The sequence below is a fragment of the Clytia hemisphaerica genome, unplaced genomic scaffold (assembly GCF_902728285.1).
Source record: "Clytia hemisphaerica strain Z4C2 unplaced genomic scaffold, Clytia hemisphaerica genome assembly, whole genome shotgun sequence".
Classification (NCBI taxonomy): domain Eukaryota; kingdom Metazoa; phylum Cnidaria; class Hydrozoa; order Leptothecata; family Clytiidae; genus Clytia; species Clytia hemisphaerica.
The window spans coordinates 340,301-356,175 of record NW_027104229.1 but is presented as its reverse complement, the minus strand read 5'-3'; the positions used below and the strand labels follow the sequence as shown (position 1 = coordinate 356,175).

General features: G+C 36.7%; 3 protein-coding genes across 4 annotated transcripts in view; 2 read left to right on the top strand and 1 right to left on the bottom strand.

Moving 5' to 3' along the window:
* Positions 1 to 15,875, top strand: part of LOC136815884 (TPR repeat-containing protein DDB_G0287407-like) — a 44,565-nt gene that overhangs the window by 22,645 nt on the left and 6,045 nt on the right. For both annotated transcript variants that reach the window (XM_067072333.1, XM_067072332.1), the window contains exons 20-25: positions 611 to 739; positions 2,524 to 2,639; positions 3,541 to 3,673; positions 4,561 to 4,680; positions 5,219 to 5,347; positions 7,037 to 7,120. In XM_067072333.1, the coding sequence (XP_066928434.1) occupies positions 611 to 739; positions 2,524 to 2,639; positions 3,541 to 3,673; positions 4,561 to 4,680; positions 5,219 to 5,347; positions 7,037 to 7,120 (711 nt within the window). The remainder of the gene's footprint in view (positions 1 to 610; positions 740 to 2,523; positions 2,640 to 3,540; positions 3,674 to 4,560; positions 4,681 to 5,218; positions 5,348 to 7,036; positions 7,121 to 15,875) is intronic.
* Positions 11,745 to 13,007, top strand: LOC136815888 (uncharacterized). The gene has a single exon (XM_067072338.1). The coding sequence runs from the start codon at positions 11,804 to 11,806 to the stop codon at positions 12,965 to 12,967; it is 1,164 nt and encodes a 387-aa protein (XP_066928439.1). The 5' UTR covers positions 11,745 to 11,803; the 3' UTR covers positions 12,968 to 13,007.
* LOC136815887 (putative nuclease HARBI1) lies at positions 13,050 to 14,571 on the bottom strand. Its single transcript, XM_067072337.1, has 2 exons — positions 14,291 to 14,571; positions 13,050 to 14,163 (listed from the first exon to the last, which is right to left on the bottom strand). The coding sequence occupies exons 1-2, from the start codon at positions 14,519 to 14,521 to the stop codon at positions 13,090 to 13,092; spliced, it is 1,305 nt and encodes a 434-aa protein (XP_066928438.1). The 5' UTR covers positions 14,522 to 14,571; the 3' UTR covers positions 13,050 to 13,089.

The window sequence follows — 15,875 nt, the reverse complement described above, 5'->3', positions numbered from 1 at the left end:
TGACTCATTTCTTTGATCAGGGATTTTTCTAAGCACTTTGAGCTGGGGCTGTTTTTGTAAACTTAGATTGAATTTCAAATATGCTTGAAAGGGAACTTCTCAGCAAAGCTGTACATTGATGAAGCTGGGGGTCTTGTGGGTGATCAGAGGGCGAAGCTCCCAAAAACTCTTGAATATGTAGATAATAATTAGTTATTGCTGCTCATAAATAACCAGAAAGGTTAACTTCGTTAGAAAAAATTTCATTTATTTTGGATAAATAATAATAATCTTAGATTGAGTATTTTTGCCGGTATACGGACATAAAAAGTGCTTAGAAAAACCCCTGCTTGATAGGTTTCATTTCAGTTTAAACTTTAAAAGATTTAGTAAGTGGCTATTTTCCTACTCCAAACCCTATAGACAAAAAGTCTTAGTTTTCTCATAAATTATAAGGTGACGCTCCATAATCCTACTATTCGTTACGCTCCATTATTATATTAGAAGTCACAGTCAACAATAAGCTCTTATAAACAATGCTTTACTATTCAATACGCTCACTTATTCGATGGAAATCTTGTTCCCCTTGAAAATCGAATTAGAGATTGCCAACTGTTTATCTTTCAAACAGGAACTGCCATATCACCTTGAGAATCTGTTAGACAACAACCGATTGATCCGCTGTCTGATGGACTGGGAAGTGTTCAACCGATTATATTCTGAAGAATTCAGTATTGATCTCCTACATGCATGGAGACAGGTAATTTTTTTTGCGCTTTGAAATTTTTGCGTTGTAACATCCTACATAGTAAGAACGTGACTATTCTGTACCAGAGTGTAACTCATGTTTATCGTGCGCATTGTCTGTTTGATAAAGAATTTCCCGTACGGAGACCTCTGCGATAAAGTATGATTTATAGATAGCAACACTTCGCTCATCTTCTCCCCTTTCTCACCAACACTCCATCGCAGTAGTCGGTTTGAAAAATCTCAAATGAGAAAAAACAATGACATCAGACCCTCTACGGCAATGAATTTTGAAATTAGCCGTAGATACTAAGTGTGTACAGACAAGAACGTGACAGGATAGTCAAAAGCAATGTGCGAAAACTTTGTCTGGGGACGATTTTCCGAGAATAAATATGAAAGGACAGGTGTTCCCAGGTGTTCCTAAAACCTATTCAGGGCCTGAAAAAGGAATTTTGGGAAAACCACAATCATAATAATACATGATATGCACCATTGCAATGTCTTCTGACATTACATCACGGACCCAACAGCTGATTGATTGTAAGCATAGTGTCCTTCAGGGTTCTGTCCCCCCCCATGCCTAGAATGAAAATTTTCCATCCCCCCTCATTTTTCCCCACCCTGCCTCCAAAAATTTCTCTGTCCCCCTTCCCTCGAGCATAAAAAGCTGTAATTTGATGAATTTAACGCTTATTGTTTTCCCTAAGGTAGTACTAATTCAAGAATAAATGGAAAGGATGGTTGTTTTTGAACCGTAATATTGCTGGTTGAAATAAATTAAAGAAAAACCAGATGTTTTTCAATTTTGAATTGATTTTGGTGAGTCCCCCCCCATGCCTAGAATGAAAATTTTCCATCCCCCCTCCTTCTCCCCCACCCTAGCTTCAAAAAAATTTCCCCTATACGTCCTTTTGACCTCAAAACCCATCCCCCCTGAATCCAGGGGGGAGGACACTATGGTAAGGGACGTAAAATCAGTCAATACGTCACTTACAACCAAATTAGCTGTTGGGTCCGTGGAAGACATTGCAGACAAGCGATAGAGAGGTCAGACGGAATAATCGTATCTGTGAACGAAACAGTAGTCTAGCAAGCTAGACGACTAATTTATACATAGTAGAAATAAAGCAAAAAGTAATGAATGGAACAATTTTAGTCGTCTAGAAACCTTTGTGCACTAACTCCAAACAAAAGCAAAGTGTCAATATTGCAATTATAATTTTTTCCTGCTCAAAATAATTCTTGAGAAAAAAAATATGTGTGGATTTGTGTATTGAAAGTTTTTCATTTGAGTTGATTTCGTTTTGAGAGTTTGTTGTTGCTTGATAAATTGTTTTCTCGCTACGCAAGTTTCTACGTAGCTAGCCCCTGTATCTATAAGGCTGGAACACCGGATTCTTCCAGTCGTTTATACAAACTAAATCCCGTACACGTTTTTTTTTTTATAAGAACGTCAAAAAATTTTGAAGCCTTCGGATGTTCTTAGTTTTTTGGATTTGAAGCCTAAAAATGTTCTTAAAATGTTCTTATTTTCAGCATTTTTTGAGCATTTTGATGTAATTTCTTAAGAAAAAGCATGTTTTGAAGTCTCCAAAGCCTTAGAATGTTCTTAGAATGTTCTTAAATTTTTGGGCCTTGAAGCCTTATGTTCTTATATAGTTTGTTCTTATAAAAAAAAAAACGTGTATTATTGTTATTAGTATTGGTATTATTAGTATTACACGCATTATAAACGACTCCAGTCTAACGAAACAGCTATTTATTGATAAGTTTTTCTTGATATTTCCATTCCAGTGCGGTGGTTTCGGTGTGGCATCAGCTGTATACAAAGAACAGTTGGCCATACTGCGGACATCAGACATGCCGCTTATCGAATACGTTGAAATCGTTGAAAATGTCTACACTTTCTTGTAAGTTAATATGGTACCTTATTGGTATATATTTTCGCGTGTTACAAATTTTCGCGAATCGCGAAATTTTTTCGAAAAAACGTGTCTCGCGTGTATTAAATTTCGTGATTGCCGACTTCTGGAAAATTTTCGCGTGTATTAAAGTTCGCGATTCACTAAACTAGGTATTTTCAGAAAGTGGGAATATAGAGCAAGAAAAAGACTGATTTTGCTTGGACACAACGTTTTTGATGTAAAAAACTAACAAAATACTAAGAAAAATTTTTTCGCGTGTATTTAATTTCGCGATTTTGTAATTTTCAAAAATTTAAACAGTATTAAATTTCGCGAAAATTGACCAAAAAACTCGCGAAATTAAGTACCCGCGAAAATTTGTAACACGCGAAAATATGTACCAATAAGTTGCTCTTTTCATGAGTATAGTCTACTTGTGTGATGAGTTCTTTTAACTTAGTTCTATAATTTAAGTAGAATTTGTTAAAAGCTTGCCATAAGTAAAAAGCAAATGGATATCACCGTGTCTCTACGATTCATTTAGCAAGTGAATATACCTTTGCCCGGGTCAACCCATGCCATGTGAGGGGAATTGGGTACCATTACTCTGATACAAGAGTGTGGGTAGACAGACAGACATTGTGACGTGCCGTGGTACTCATAAGATTTGGCCTCGCGTGAGCATCGCTTTCCCAGTGTCGTTCGATGTCATGGTATACGCCATGGCTTGGCAGCTCGCGTCTGTCATGCCGATCCCCATCCCGAATGCATTCGGAGGGCTCATATCTATCTATTTAGTGAAACGGAATTGCATCGTGTGAACGTGGCCTTAGATTGCTGATTGCTGTCATAAATTATTTTTTCACCGTATGTTACTCTTTGTAATGATAATCTTTTTCTTTTTTAGGATTCAGGCTGGTCAATATCAAGAAGCCATCGAGCTGATGGAACAGAGGCTAAACGATGAATTATCTGATTTGGGCGAAAGACCGGACGAGATGGCCGACGTTTACCAAAATATGGCCCGTTGTAAAAGCGAGGTTAGCAAATATACAGTCTTTCCTAGGCTACGTCATATCTTCCTTCGTTTCGAGCGTAAAACTCCTACTCTTCGGGATATGAGCACTGCCCTTGTTTTGAATATTGAAATTCTCCGGATAAATTGCATGCGCACTGAGGTTTTAATGAAGGAATAGAGAGTTTCGAAACCTAGGCCAATCAGCTGTGTTTTAAACATTCTTTTATTTGAAATCTCTATTGATAAACATCTTTTATGAAAGTTGTCTATTATGTTTAATCCTATTAAAAAGCAAATTCCCGGTAGCAGTGCCTATAGACCAAGAGTAAGGCCTAAAAGCCTGGAGCAGTCTTTCCGGAAGTTTTTTAACCTTACCTTGGATGGATTTGTTGATTTGTCGTTTCTAAGGGACACTTTGATCTTTATCGCCAGGCGGTTTTTTAACCCCTCCCCATTCGATTGGAAATTTTATTTAGAATACGTTCAGAGGTTTCAAAGGGCTCGAGCGATTCCTTAATAATTTGTAATTTTGGTCCGTCATCAAAATGGGCAAAAGAGTCAGAAAATAAATTTAGAAAATGATTAACCCTCTATTGGATCTCCCTTAATTAAATGTATACTCTTAGGTTCCAAATAAACGCCCCCCCCCCCCCCCCGCTTGTTAATTTTTCGAAAATTTTCCAACCCCTCTCCCCCCGGACCTTATTAGGACCCCCCTGTTTGTTCATTTTTAAGAATATTTTCAGCTGTCAAAGAGAAGGCCCCTTATATATTTACCTTATTTTTGGGTTTTCAGAAGAACAATTTCCAACCCCCCGGCAATTAGCCCCCCCGTTAATTAAAATCTCCCTTTCCATCCCCCCCAGTTTATTTGGAACCTGAGAGTAACCACCTAATTCTTTTCTTTAGATCGACAAAGCTCAACAATATATAACACGTGAACAGATCATTGATAATCGGCAAATCGTCGAATACTGTCGCAAATGTCTGAACTATCGTCAACAACTCCCTGAAAGCCAAGATAATAAGGTTTTAGTCATCTTTGATTTTGTCACTGCTGACGTGTGATACATTGATCCAATAAGCGTGGATTCGGACAGTGGGTTACTTGACGAAATTACTTTTCTAGCGATACCGTCATTATGGACTAGAGAGCCACAAACTTTCCGGAATGTTTCCGCTGTTTCTTTTTCGGGAAACCTGGCTGGAAAGACTAAGGGGTTGCTTCCGGAAGTACGGAAAATACCTTGTATAGAATTTCAAAGATTGGCCAACTTTCTTAACTTAATCGAAACCTGAATCTTTTTTTCCGCTTGAGAGTGGCCGTGAAATCTTACGTCTGGATGTGTAATTACAGCCGAAGCGACGACAATAAATTCATTGGATCAGGTGCACTTATCGGTACCCAAGGTAGCATTCTTTACCAGTGAAATCTGGTCAGTATTTTGAATAAAACCACTCTTAGGTAACATTGTTTACCGACTTTTTTACTGGTAAAGAATGCTTCCTTGGGTACCGGTAAGTGCACCTGATCCAATTCATTGATATATTCTTAATTCTATTCTAGTACCGCTGCGCATGCGTCCGTATATTAATGGCGCACCATTTGAGTAATATCGCTGATTTGACCGGTGAAATGAATGCACAAAATGAGGCTTTCAAAACGATCGATGAAGCCATCGATGTATTCACAGAGGTAAGAGTATACAGTGTTCAAAGTTTTTCCGGCTTTCGAATCTCACTTTGGTCCTCAGTTTAGTAGTTCTCTATCAAACTGAGGTCAATGCGCACATATATACGTGTTGGCACTTAATGATGAGTTCACGTCTTAGCGAGGTGCAAAAAGCGGCTTTTCCGTCTCTAAATTCAACAAAATTCTGCAAAACATAAGAATCTGACCAGATTTGATGTTTGAAGTCCGTTTCCGTCTGTGATGAAAACTTTGCTTTTGACTACTGAGTATAATATTCTAATTTCCAAACATATCCTGGTTACTTCAAGCATTCGCTATTCCGCGTATTCACTATAAAGATCAAGGATCAGTAAGAAGTGACCCAAACCTTTTGGCGGGCCACTTTGGAAATTTTCATGCAGATTAGGGGATGAATATTAAAAGAGCTTTTAGGCGCGGTGATTGGCAGTATGGGTTGTTCTTTTCAATACACTCTTCTCGAGATGCATAAATTTATTGTTGTCCCCGTTTTCAAACAGATTTCATTACTATAAAATTACATATTCACAATGATAATTGTGTTGTTTACACCTCATGAGACATTTTGAATTTCAAGTACTTTTGTTTTAGAGTTAATGTTTGCCTTTTGGGAATTTAAATTGGTTTAAATGTATAATTTCATAGCAATGAAATCTGTTTGAAAACGAGGACAACAATAAATTTATGCATCTCGAGAATAGTGTATTCTTCGTTAGAGACAATAACAACTCAGTTTGTTTACGGTGTAAATTGGTATCTGTTCGGCTGATAGTTAAATTTGGTAAAAAACTTTTTACAAATAAAAATTCTACACACTGCTCAAATCCGTTGCTTCTTTTTTGGGAAAATTGAAGATCGAATAAATGTGTACGTTGGTCGTGTGAAAACAAAGAATGATATCTTGTGTCTTGTACGTGGGTAGAGCAATCCTCTTTGAATGTTTTTCGTAAGATAGCCAGCGCGTTGGAATGATGACATGAACGAAAGAAGAAAAATCAGCGATTATTGAAACAGACTGAATAAGGTTAACGATAATCAGCATGAACTGAGATGGGCTACCATCTTGGAAAGCGTGTATTTAAAGACACGTCAAAGTGGATCGGCGCATGCGCCCTGCACTGCCAGAATCCGAAAAGAAACTTTGTTTCCCGTATCTGCGAATCGGGAAACCCCGCATCTTTAATAAAACTAGGACTTCTTTCGCGTTAAAAAAGTATTCATATCCGTTGTTACGGCCAATAATCACTATTCACAATGGAAATTTGAATAGATGACGACACACTTAAGGAAAGAAATCTCTTTATCAATTTGCAACTCTGGATAAGGCCCCTTAATTTCATATATACAGCTGTTTCTTTAAGGATATCAACCCATGAATTGTATGTAGGTTCGATAAAAAAACTTTAGAAATGTTGAAACTCAAATTTTGAAATAAGCGCCATACCTAAAATCACAGCAATTATTCGAGGAAATACGATATTTAAACAGTGAACACACCTGCAAGCGTTCTGTGTTTTCATCTTACCCGCTAAGTATGACGTCATGAAATAATAATCGATAGGCCCGCAGAAATAAATATTCAGTATTTTTTTAGCCATTTCTGAAATCTGTGGCTGGGATTGTTCTTATTAAAGCGTGAATGCTGCCATTGATATCACATCTATTTTGTTTTAGTTGAACGACATGGGGCATTTGGCGGAATGTAAGATGACAAAAGGAATCATTGACTATGACAAGCCCTTCGATTTCAGGGAACCGGTAAGTGTTTTTACACGACCGATCGTTAGTAAGTAAGTAAGTCTGCGACCGCAGTCAGTCGGAGGCGACCCGAAGGGTCCTCTTTCTCCCTGGATTGCTCCACTTACCCTTGATCCTTCTCTTAATTGCTGAGCATCAAGCAGAGAGGCATCAAGTACCATTTTGGGAATCTTTGGTATGACCCGTCTTGGGGTTGAACCCACAACCTTGCGAACCGTAGCCGGATACTCACCACTGCACTACGGTCGCTACATAAGGGTTACTTCACTATTAAATTTTCAAAGACACGCCTTTTTTCTAAGAATGTTGCTTTCCATTCATTTCATCATGGATATGGTTCATGTTTCGCTTAAAATCATCTCAACATATTTCGACTCCATCGTGATTATTCGTATAAAAAGTGTTTAATTAATTCATTAAATTGTTGTTAAACTTTTTCTTTTGCAAAGGTAGGTTTTGGCCTTCATCAACTGCTATCAACTGCTCATATTGCTTTCTTCATGTCTGTCACCTCAAAATTTTGGGGCAGGCTGGAGACTTCAAAAATTTATCCGATTTGGCTGATATTTTGCACACCTGATCCTTGGGTGAATCCCTGGGGGTGTTTTTTTTCATTTTTAAAATTTTGATTCCTAGGGGCGTGGTTTCGAGTTTTTCACCAAAACGAGGCTAAAAGTTCTCTATTATGAAAAATCTTTTTGTCAATTTTTTTGTTATTTCTTAGGTTTACAATTGGGCCTACGAGTAATTTAAAAGATACTGAAGTTGAGCCAGTGCGGTTAGCACGTCGACAGTGTTTAAAATAGAGGATAGCTTTACCAGTTTAAAGCATGGAAATCGATTCAGTCAATCAAAAGTTGTGATCAAATTTTGACCTCCAAATACATGACAAAAACACTAATTATAAAGAAAGATTATTGCTGCGCACAAGTACAAAATTTTGAAAACTCAAAAATTGAAGTATTAATGTTCATGACTTCCAAGAATGATTATTGACTGTTTATTGCCAAAATAGAAATCTTCGGTAATACCATCACAACTCCAGCGCAATAATCCATTTTGTTGAATACTAACTTTGAATTTCAATCGTTTTCCTACATCTGTAGGATGTAGTAGAGAAAACACAGACACTCTATGTTGCCTTCTCCAATATATTTTGTACTCAGGTAGCGTGAAAATGAAATAATTTTGATTTTCAGAATAGCACGTATTCTCGCTTTTACAAATTAGCTTTATACCACTTAATGGCTTGCCGAATTCTTTTCTCGACATAAGAACATTACAGTAAGAATATGGCTTCCTATCATCTATCATAGTCGAAATATTGCTGTACCAATCGGGGTAAAACCCTTTGTGGTCCTGATTTTCCTTTGCTTTAAAATATGTATTTTTAGCGTAATTTAAGTATCCACTTAGTGTCATTGCTGGCAAGGAGTGGACTGGTAATTTAATATTAATATCTTGTTGTCCAATGTCTTGATTATGGTTTTCTACACTGTTTTCTTTTGCTTGATTGATCGTTTCCTCGACCTTGGCTTCTTTGGATTTTACTTTGAGCGCGTATGACGTTTGCAATGTATTTTGATTTTCTTTGATTTCTTCCTTATTCTGAAAAGTCCCTCCTTCAATTGAATTTAGTTCATCAGGTCTCTCGCATTGTATTTCCGAACAATTCTTATCCTCGTCGCTGTTTTCATCGGTTTGAGAAGCCTTGTTCTTTGTCAACAGTTCTTCTGATTCTTGCCCCTTTCCTAGATTTTGTCTTAGGCGAACAGCTTTTGAATCATTTTCACTGACCATCTTAAGCTTATTTTTCAGTGTTTCGTTTTCCTTCTGAAGATTTAAGATTTTGAGTTGCTTCTCTTCCTCGCTCACAATGAGCCATAGTTCGCCTCCATTCAAAATCCTTTTCTTCGTGCTCAATTTTGATTTTTACCATCGCAGAGTCATATTTTAACTTTTGTATGACAGTCTCCTGGTTGGAAACTTGCTTCTCCAATTCAAGAACTTTTACTTGATTCTCTAATTTCAATGTCCTGATTTGCTGGTCATAATCTTCCTTCAATTTTCGGATTTCTTCATTTGGTTGAACTTCTTTTGCGTTCTGAGTTGGATCCATCATTCAAATGATCTTGTTTACTCAATTCAACCTTCATAGACAACTCAACTTTCGTGTAACTAACTGGCAAGAAACGAACATCTTATTGTGAAATTTTCTTAAGAGGCATTCACATTTTTACTAAAGTTGTTTTATTTAGATAGAAAACAGAGTATCCAAATATCAATATTTAGCAAAAAAAAAATTCGATACCCAGCTGGCACACAACGTTGTTTCAACGTTAATCTAACGTTAAATGGACGTTGTGAACGTTAGATTAACGTTGAAACAACGTTGTGTGCCAGCTGGGTAAGCTATTGATGTAATTTGAAACAGTACAGTGATTTGTGATATTCACCGTCATACTTGTAAAGATAACTATGATCTTCAGTAGCCAGATTGATTCAGTCACTTGGTAAAATTTGATGGTAAGTTGTGACTGAATATCAGTTTTTCAAGGCAAACTTGAAATTCCGTACATCATAAAAATCATTAAAGCACCGATAACGCCATATTGCCGTCAGCCGTATCTTAGCCTTGTAAAAACTGGACGAATTAACCAGGCTAGATCTTCAGATGATGTAAAATCAAGCTATAATCAATTTTTGTATTCCCAACACAACACGCTTGGTGGGTGTAAATCCATTTTATCCTTTTTATGGATATTCTTAACTTTTTGGTCCCCGAAATCATCATATAACATATTCTTAAAACGATTTTTATTTAGCTGATGATTGTCGTCCATACGGGCGGCATGAAACTTAAAGTTCTGAACGTAAATCAAAGTCCTCTTTCTTTTAATTTGAACAAGCTCTGATATCATTGAGTTCTCTCGGCAGATAGAAGAAAATAGACTTGTAACATTCTTAACATATTCTTAAGGGTAATTTTTAGATTTTACCAGTCATAGTCTCAAAATCATCGATGGTCTTCAAGTATATAGTAAAAGGAAGTAAAAGGTGTCGAAAGGAACAGCTATAAGAACGATAAAATGAAATAGGTCAGCTCGAGAAGGTTTTAGATGTATTTGAAAATATATTCATAAAAAAATTAAAAATGAAAATTTTCATGATGGCAATATTCTTACGATAATTCTTAATTTTCTGGCCATTTTCATCGTAGACATTCTTATAAAAAAACTGATTGGTCTTTAGTATAGCCAGGTATAACACACATGTGGTTAAACTAAAATGGGATAGAGATGGAACCTCTATGTAAAAAAAAACAAGAAAGTACGTGTGAGCGGTTGAGGTTTAATCAATATTTTATTCTATATATTGTACATCTAAATCCTTCACATAATTAATATTCTCAACTTCAGTTGAGCTAGAATCTGAGAATGTCTGTGTGTGTGTCTGTGTGTCTGTCTGTGTGTCTGTGTGTCTGTCACCAAAACTTTGGGGCAGGCTGGAGACTTCAAAAATGGTCCGATTTGGCTGAAATTTTGCACACTTGATCCTTGGGCAAATCCCTGGGGGTATTTTTTTCATTTTTGCAAAATTTTAATTTTTGGGGCCTGGGGACGAGTTTTTTGCCAAAACGAGGCTAAAACCCAAAATGCTATAATTTTTCTTAAGCCATTAAGTTTACAATTGGGCCTACGAATGATTTCAAAGATACTGAAGTTGAGCCAGTGCGGTTAGCACGTTCGACAGTTATCAATAGTTCAATAGGTGGGACTTTCTCAACTTCGAATCAAGAGAATATATTCGACAATCTGGTTGATTGATTTTACATATAAAATTTTAAGAATTAACAAATAAATGGCATTGTAGCGCTAACACTAACACCTTTTTTAAAGCCAGGTTCACAGTTTGAATTTAAGGCCTGACTAGTTATAAAAATGTTGAGCTTGAGAAAACATCGCGACTGTAAATTCATGATAGGCTTCACGGCTTCACAAAATAGATCTTAACGGGGTTTTTGATTTTTCTAAAAAAGCGATGCATTGTGGGATTGTTTCGTGAGTATTAGAAATAGAAATCTCTTAGGAATTTCTCGAGGGAATTCTATTGTAATACTCCCGAAACAATCCCACAGTGCATCGCTTTTTTAGAAAAATCAAAAACTCCGATAAAATCTATTATGTGTGTATGTCTACCTAAGGCGTGGTTACATTACATTAATTTATTTCAAAATTTCCGAAATTTTTTAATCAAGTCTTTCTGATTAAAAAATTTACAAGTGTAACAGCTTTCTTTTAAAGAAAATAAAGACGCATAAATTCTTGAAAATAAATTATTTCTTGCGATTCTTTACCATTTTTTTGGTAAAGAGTTTAAAGTTTTTTTCTTCACTTCTCTCGAGATCAAAGGCACCGACATGATAGTTCTGTACATTTTTTTCGATGAATGGATTTTCTAGCGTTTGGAATTTTTAAAACGTAATATGAAATAGGGGTGAAAGATAGGATAAGAGAAAGATTATGCATGATGGATGGATATCAGCCAAGAAAAGAACGGAGTCTTAAGTAAGTGTTACTAATATTTTTTAACGTTTTACAGCTTTTTAATTACAACCACTAAATAGGTATATGAAGTACGTACTTCGTTCAATAACCTTAGTTTTACCTTTGGTTTTACAATATGTTCTTTTTTTCTCTCTACAGTGAGATCCTACAACATAATCGTGACATCATGGACGAAGAACAAGAAATGTGGAACGAAATCAATCACGATTTGAACCAAGATATGGAAAACGATTATCGAAATGAAGAAGAGATGAGTCCCCCGATGACAGCGCAAACAGCAAAGCCAGCACAAAAGAAAGATGATAACAAAAAAGGAAAGGGAAAGAAGAATAAACCAAAGAAATTCAATTGGTTACAAAAACCCACAACAAAGCTTATCGAATTATGGGAAGAAGAAACATGTTTGTATGACACAGAATCGCGAGATTATAAGGACAGAGATAAAAAGTTAAATGCCATCGAACGAATTAAAAAGAGATTGGTTGAACTTGGTTACGATATGACAACCGAAGACGTCAATAGTAAGATGCATAACTTGAAAATTTATTACGGCGCCAACAGAAACAAAGTTGAATCATCTAAACAGGGGTCTGGTAATGGAACACATCAAGTATTCGAACCAGCTTGGGTACACTTTGAAAGTATGGCTTTTCTTAAGGACAGCTTTACACCTAGACCTACTATTTCAAACCTGAATAAACCTGCTTATGACACGGATGACCTTCCTTTATCAAAAAAATCAAAAAGAAAGAAGTCTAAGCGAGAACAGCAAGACGAGGAAGAACGCGAGAGAGAGGAAGATCGCCTATTGTTGAGAGATGCGGTCGAAATAATGTCGAAAACAAACGATGAAAATATTCCTACAAATACTGACGAAATGACATCCGATGACCACTTTTGCCACATGCTTTTAGCACAACTCAAAAATAAATTTGAAAATGGACCAAAAAAGGAATTTTTGAAGCTAGAGATTCAAAGAATAGTACTATCGGCTATGTTTAACAATGGAGCTCAACCGCAGACGGGCTACCAACAACCTCAAACTGGTTACCAACAACCGCAAACTAGTTACCAACAACCTCAAACTGGCTTCCAAATAGGTTATCAATCAACTCATACACCATTCCAACGGCCACAACCATGCTACCAACAGCCTCAGACAAGTTACCAGCAGTCTTCAGTAGCCCACCAAAAACCTAGTTCAGGAGCTCAGCAAGTAAACGAGCAACCACAGCTAGCCTTCGACAAAGCTAGTTTAGCCATGTCACCTCAATATTAGAAAAAAAAACACTAAACTACTTTTATTTTGATTTTTGTTACAGAAGATATCTTTTGTTAAAAACAGTTGTTTATAGCTCGTATATAATGTATAACCAAAAAGGGTTGAAAAGATACAAAATCTTAACGGTTTAATATATTCCATTGCCAAGAAATCTGTCCAGGTCCATAGAAGTGTTCCTTAAATTTTTCCCTGACAAATTCTCCTGTTTTGTTTGGTCTACGTGGAGCATCGGGTTGCAAGGGTGCCATTGAACTGTTAGTGATATCATCTGCTCTCCAGGCGCCAGGAACTACGGCTCCATTTTCTATCTCGAAATCTACGAATCCTGGTGGGGTATAGGAATCTCGCGATTTTGAACGCAACATGTTATGGAGAGCAAGTGATGCCATTACGACATGTTCGATTTTCCCAGGTAGGAGATATGATGTTGTGCCAAACAATCTAAACCGATTGACCCAAATACCGAAAGCATTTTCAGTTACCCTTCGTAAGCGTGAAAGCCTGTAGTTGAAGATTCTCTCATCGTCGGACATTCCTCTTCTTGCGTAGGGTTTTAGACAATGTTCCCCTAAAGGGAATGCTTCATCAGCTACAAAAACCATGGGTAGATCTTCAGGATTTTCTTCGAACCAAAAATCATTTTCTTCCTGTGGCAAGGGCTGAGGTGGAGGCAAACCAAGACATTCATTTTTGAGGTCTTTGAAAAAATCAGAACTGCGATATACCCCTCCGTCACTAATTCTACCTTGGCATCCCACTTCAGCAATAAGGAATTTATAATCAAAATCTACAAAGGCGAGTAAAACGACGCTATAAAAGCCTTTATAATTAAAGAATTCAGAGCCACTGTCTGGAGGGCATTTGATAGCGATATGTTTTCCATCAGCAGCTGCAAAACAATTTGGAAATTGCCAACGCTCTTTATTGCCAATAATAGTCTGCTGCCATTCCTCCTTGGTGCTCGGTGTTTTCATGTAGTGCGGTGCCAAGTGTTTGTAAATTGCTTTGCATACCGGTACGATGAACAATGAAATGGTTGATCGGTGCATGCGGAATTGATATTGAAGACTTGAAAATGATTCACCTGTTGCAAGGAAGCGTAACGTTACTGCTAGTTTCTCTTCGGCAGAAATGGCTTCACGCATTTTCGTATTTTGCTTGGTTATCGAGGGTCGAATTCTTTCCAGTAGTTCCTGAAAATAAATATAAATAAGACTTCAATATTTTGTATGCTATTGATGAGGGGATGAGGGCTTTAATTTTAAGGAGTACTTTAGTCATATTTCATTGCTACTTAATAATGATATAAGTTCTACTTACAGTGTAAGTTTCTGTGTTCATCCTGAGATATCTTCTAAATTCTTCTTGGTCACGAAGACGAAGTTCAGCAAAAATGTTGTTGAATGCACTTTTTTCATTCCTCAACATTAACCACTCCCGTACCCAGCAAGACCTTTTAGCGCGAATTTTCTTTTTGGAATATTTTCTCTGAAATTTCCGTTTTAAAAGAAATAGCACAATACGTGCTGCAGCCTTCCTTCTTCCACTCATGTCGTTGGTTGAGTGAAAAAATAAGTTGAGAAAAAATGATGATTTGATAGAACATACAAAAATTTCAAAAAGACTTTAAAGAAAATAGTTAATTTCTTTAATGTATTTTTGATTAAAAAATTTCAATTTTTTTAAAGATATTAATGTAGTGTAACCACGGCTTAATTGCAACCACTGAGCTTGATTTAAATTCTTTACTCTATACGGGTGCAAATTGTAAATGGTAATAAAAATAAAACAATAAAAACAAAAATCAAAAATAACTTAGTAATTAAGTACGTAAAAGGGAAACCTTGTTTCGATCTTGTACTTTTTTCCGGGTACCTTGTTTCGTTTGGCCTTAACGCCGCCAGTGATTAGTAAGTTTTAAGGTACTGTTCAGCATTCAAACTGATTTTTTGTAACGCAAGCTCGTACAGACACGAAAGCTCGTTCAAAACTTTTTTTCGCATATATTCCTCGTTTAAAATTTCGACACTTGTAAATTTTTCCATTTATCGACTCGCAACCTTACGATAAACTACTACAAAATATTTTAAAGGTAGACGTCACAACTTTTTTCAGCAGTAACAAAGGCACTCACTAGATATTTCAAGTCTCTTTGGATTCAATATAAGCGATTGCAGACATGTTCTCGCCGGTGTAAAACTCTTTAGTTACATCTTCAACGCGCCACATATCGAAATTTTTGTCTCTATCAAATTCAAAAAGCTTTAAACCACTGTCTTTATTTTTCGGATGTAAAAGCATTATTAATTTGACACTTTCCCAACATGGGTCTTTTTCATTCTTTGAATTCTTATTGACACATAATTCGTTAGTTTTGCCACCGTAGCGGTGTTCAGTCTTTTTAGTGAAAAAATTAACTTTGCTGGGTGTTTGTTTGAAATCCTTTCTCACGAAAATGAAGTTTTTGAAAGTGTATTTGCCCTTATTTTTCATGGCCAGTGAAATTTGTTTGTACCAATCCTTATAGTTATAAGAGTTATTCATAGGATTTGAATCGGTGGTCATCTTCTCATTTTTTTCTAGAAAGTTCTCAACACCGTAGCGTAGCAGATGCATTATATTTTGTTTCTGGCAAAGCATCTTGGGTGTTGCCTCTGCCTTCATAGGGTGGTTATCCTGACTCTCTTCACTGTTATTTCTCGCTACTTTATCGTCGACACTTTTCTCGTTTTCACTCGTCTGACTTTCTTGGCTCGTCTCTTTTGAATTCTCGATCGCATTTGAATCTGTTGGGAACTCTTGGCTAGCGTATATCATGCCTTCAGCGTTCATGTTGTGACTTTCCGTTTCGTAGTCGGAGCTCTCGTCGGGGCTCTTCCATTCTTCAGTTTGAGTACTTTCATCT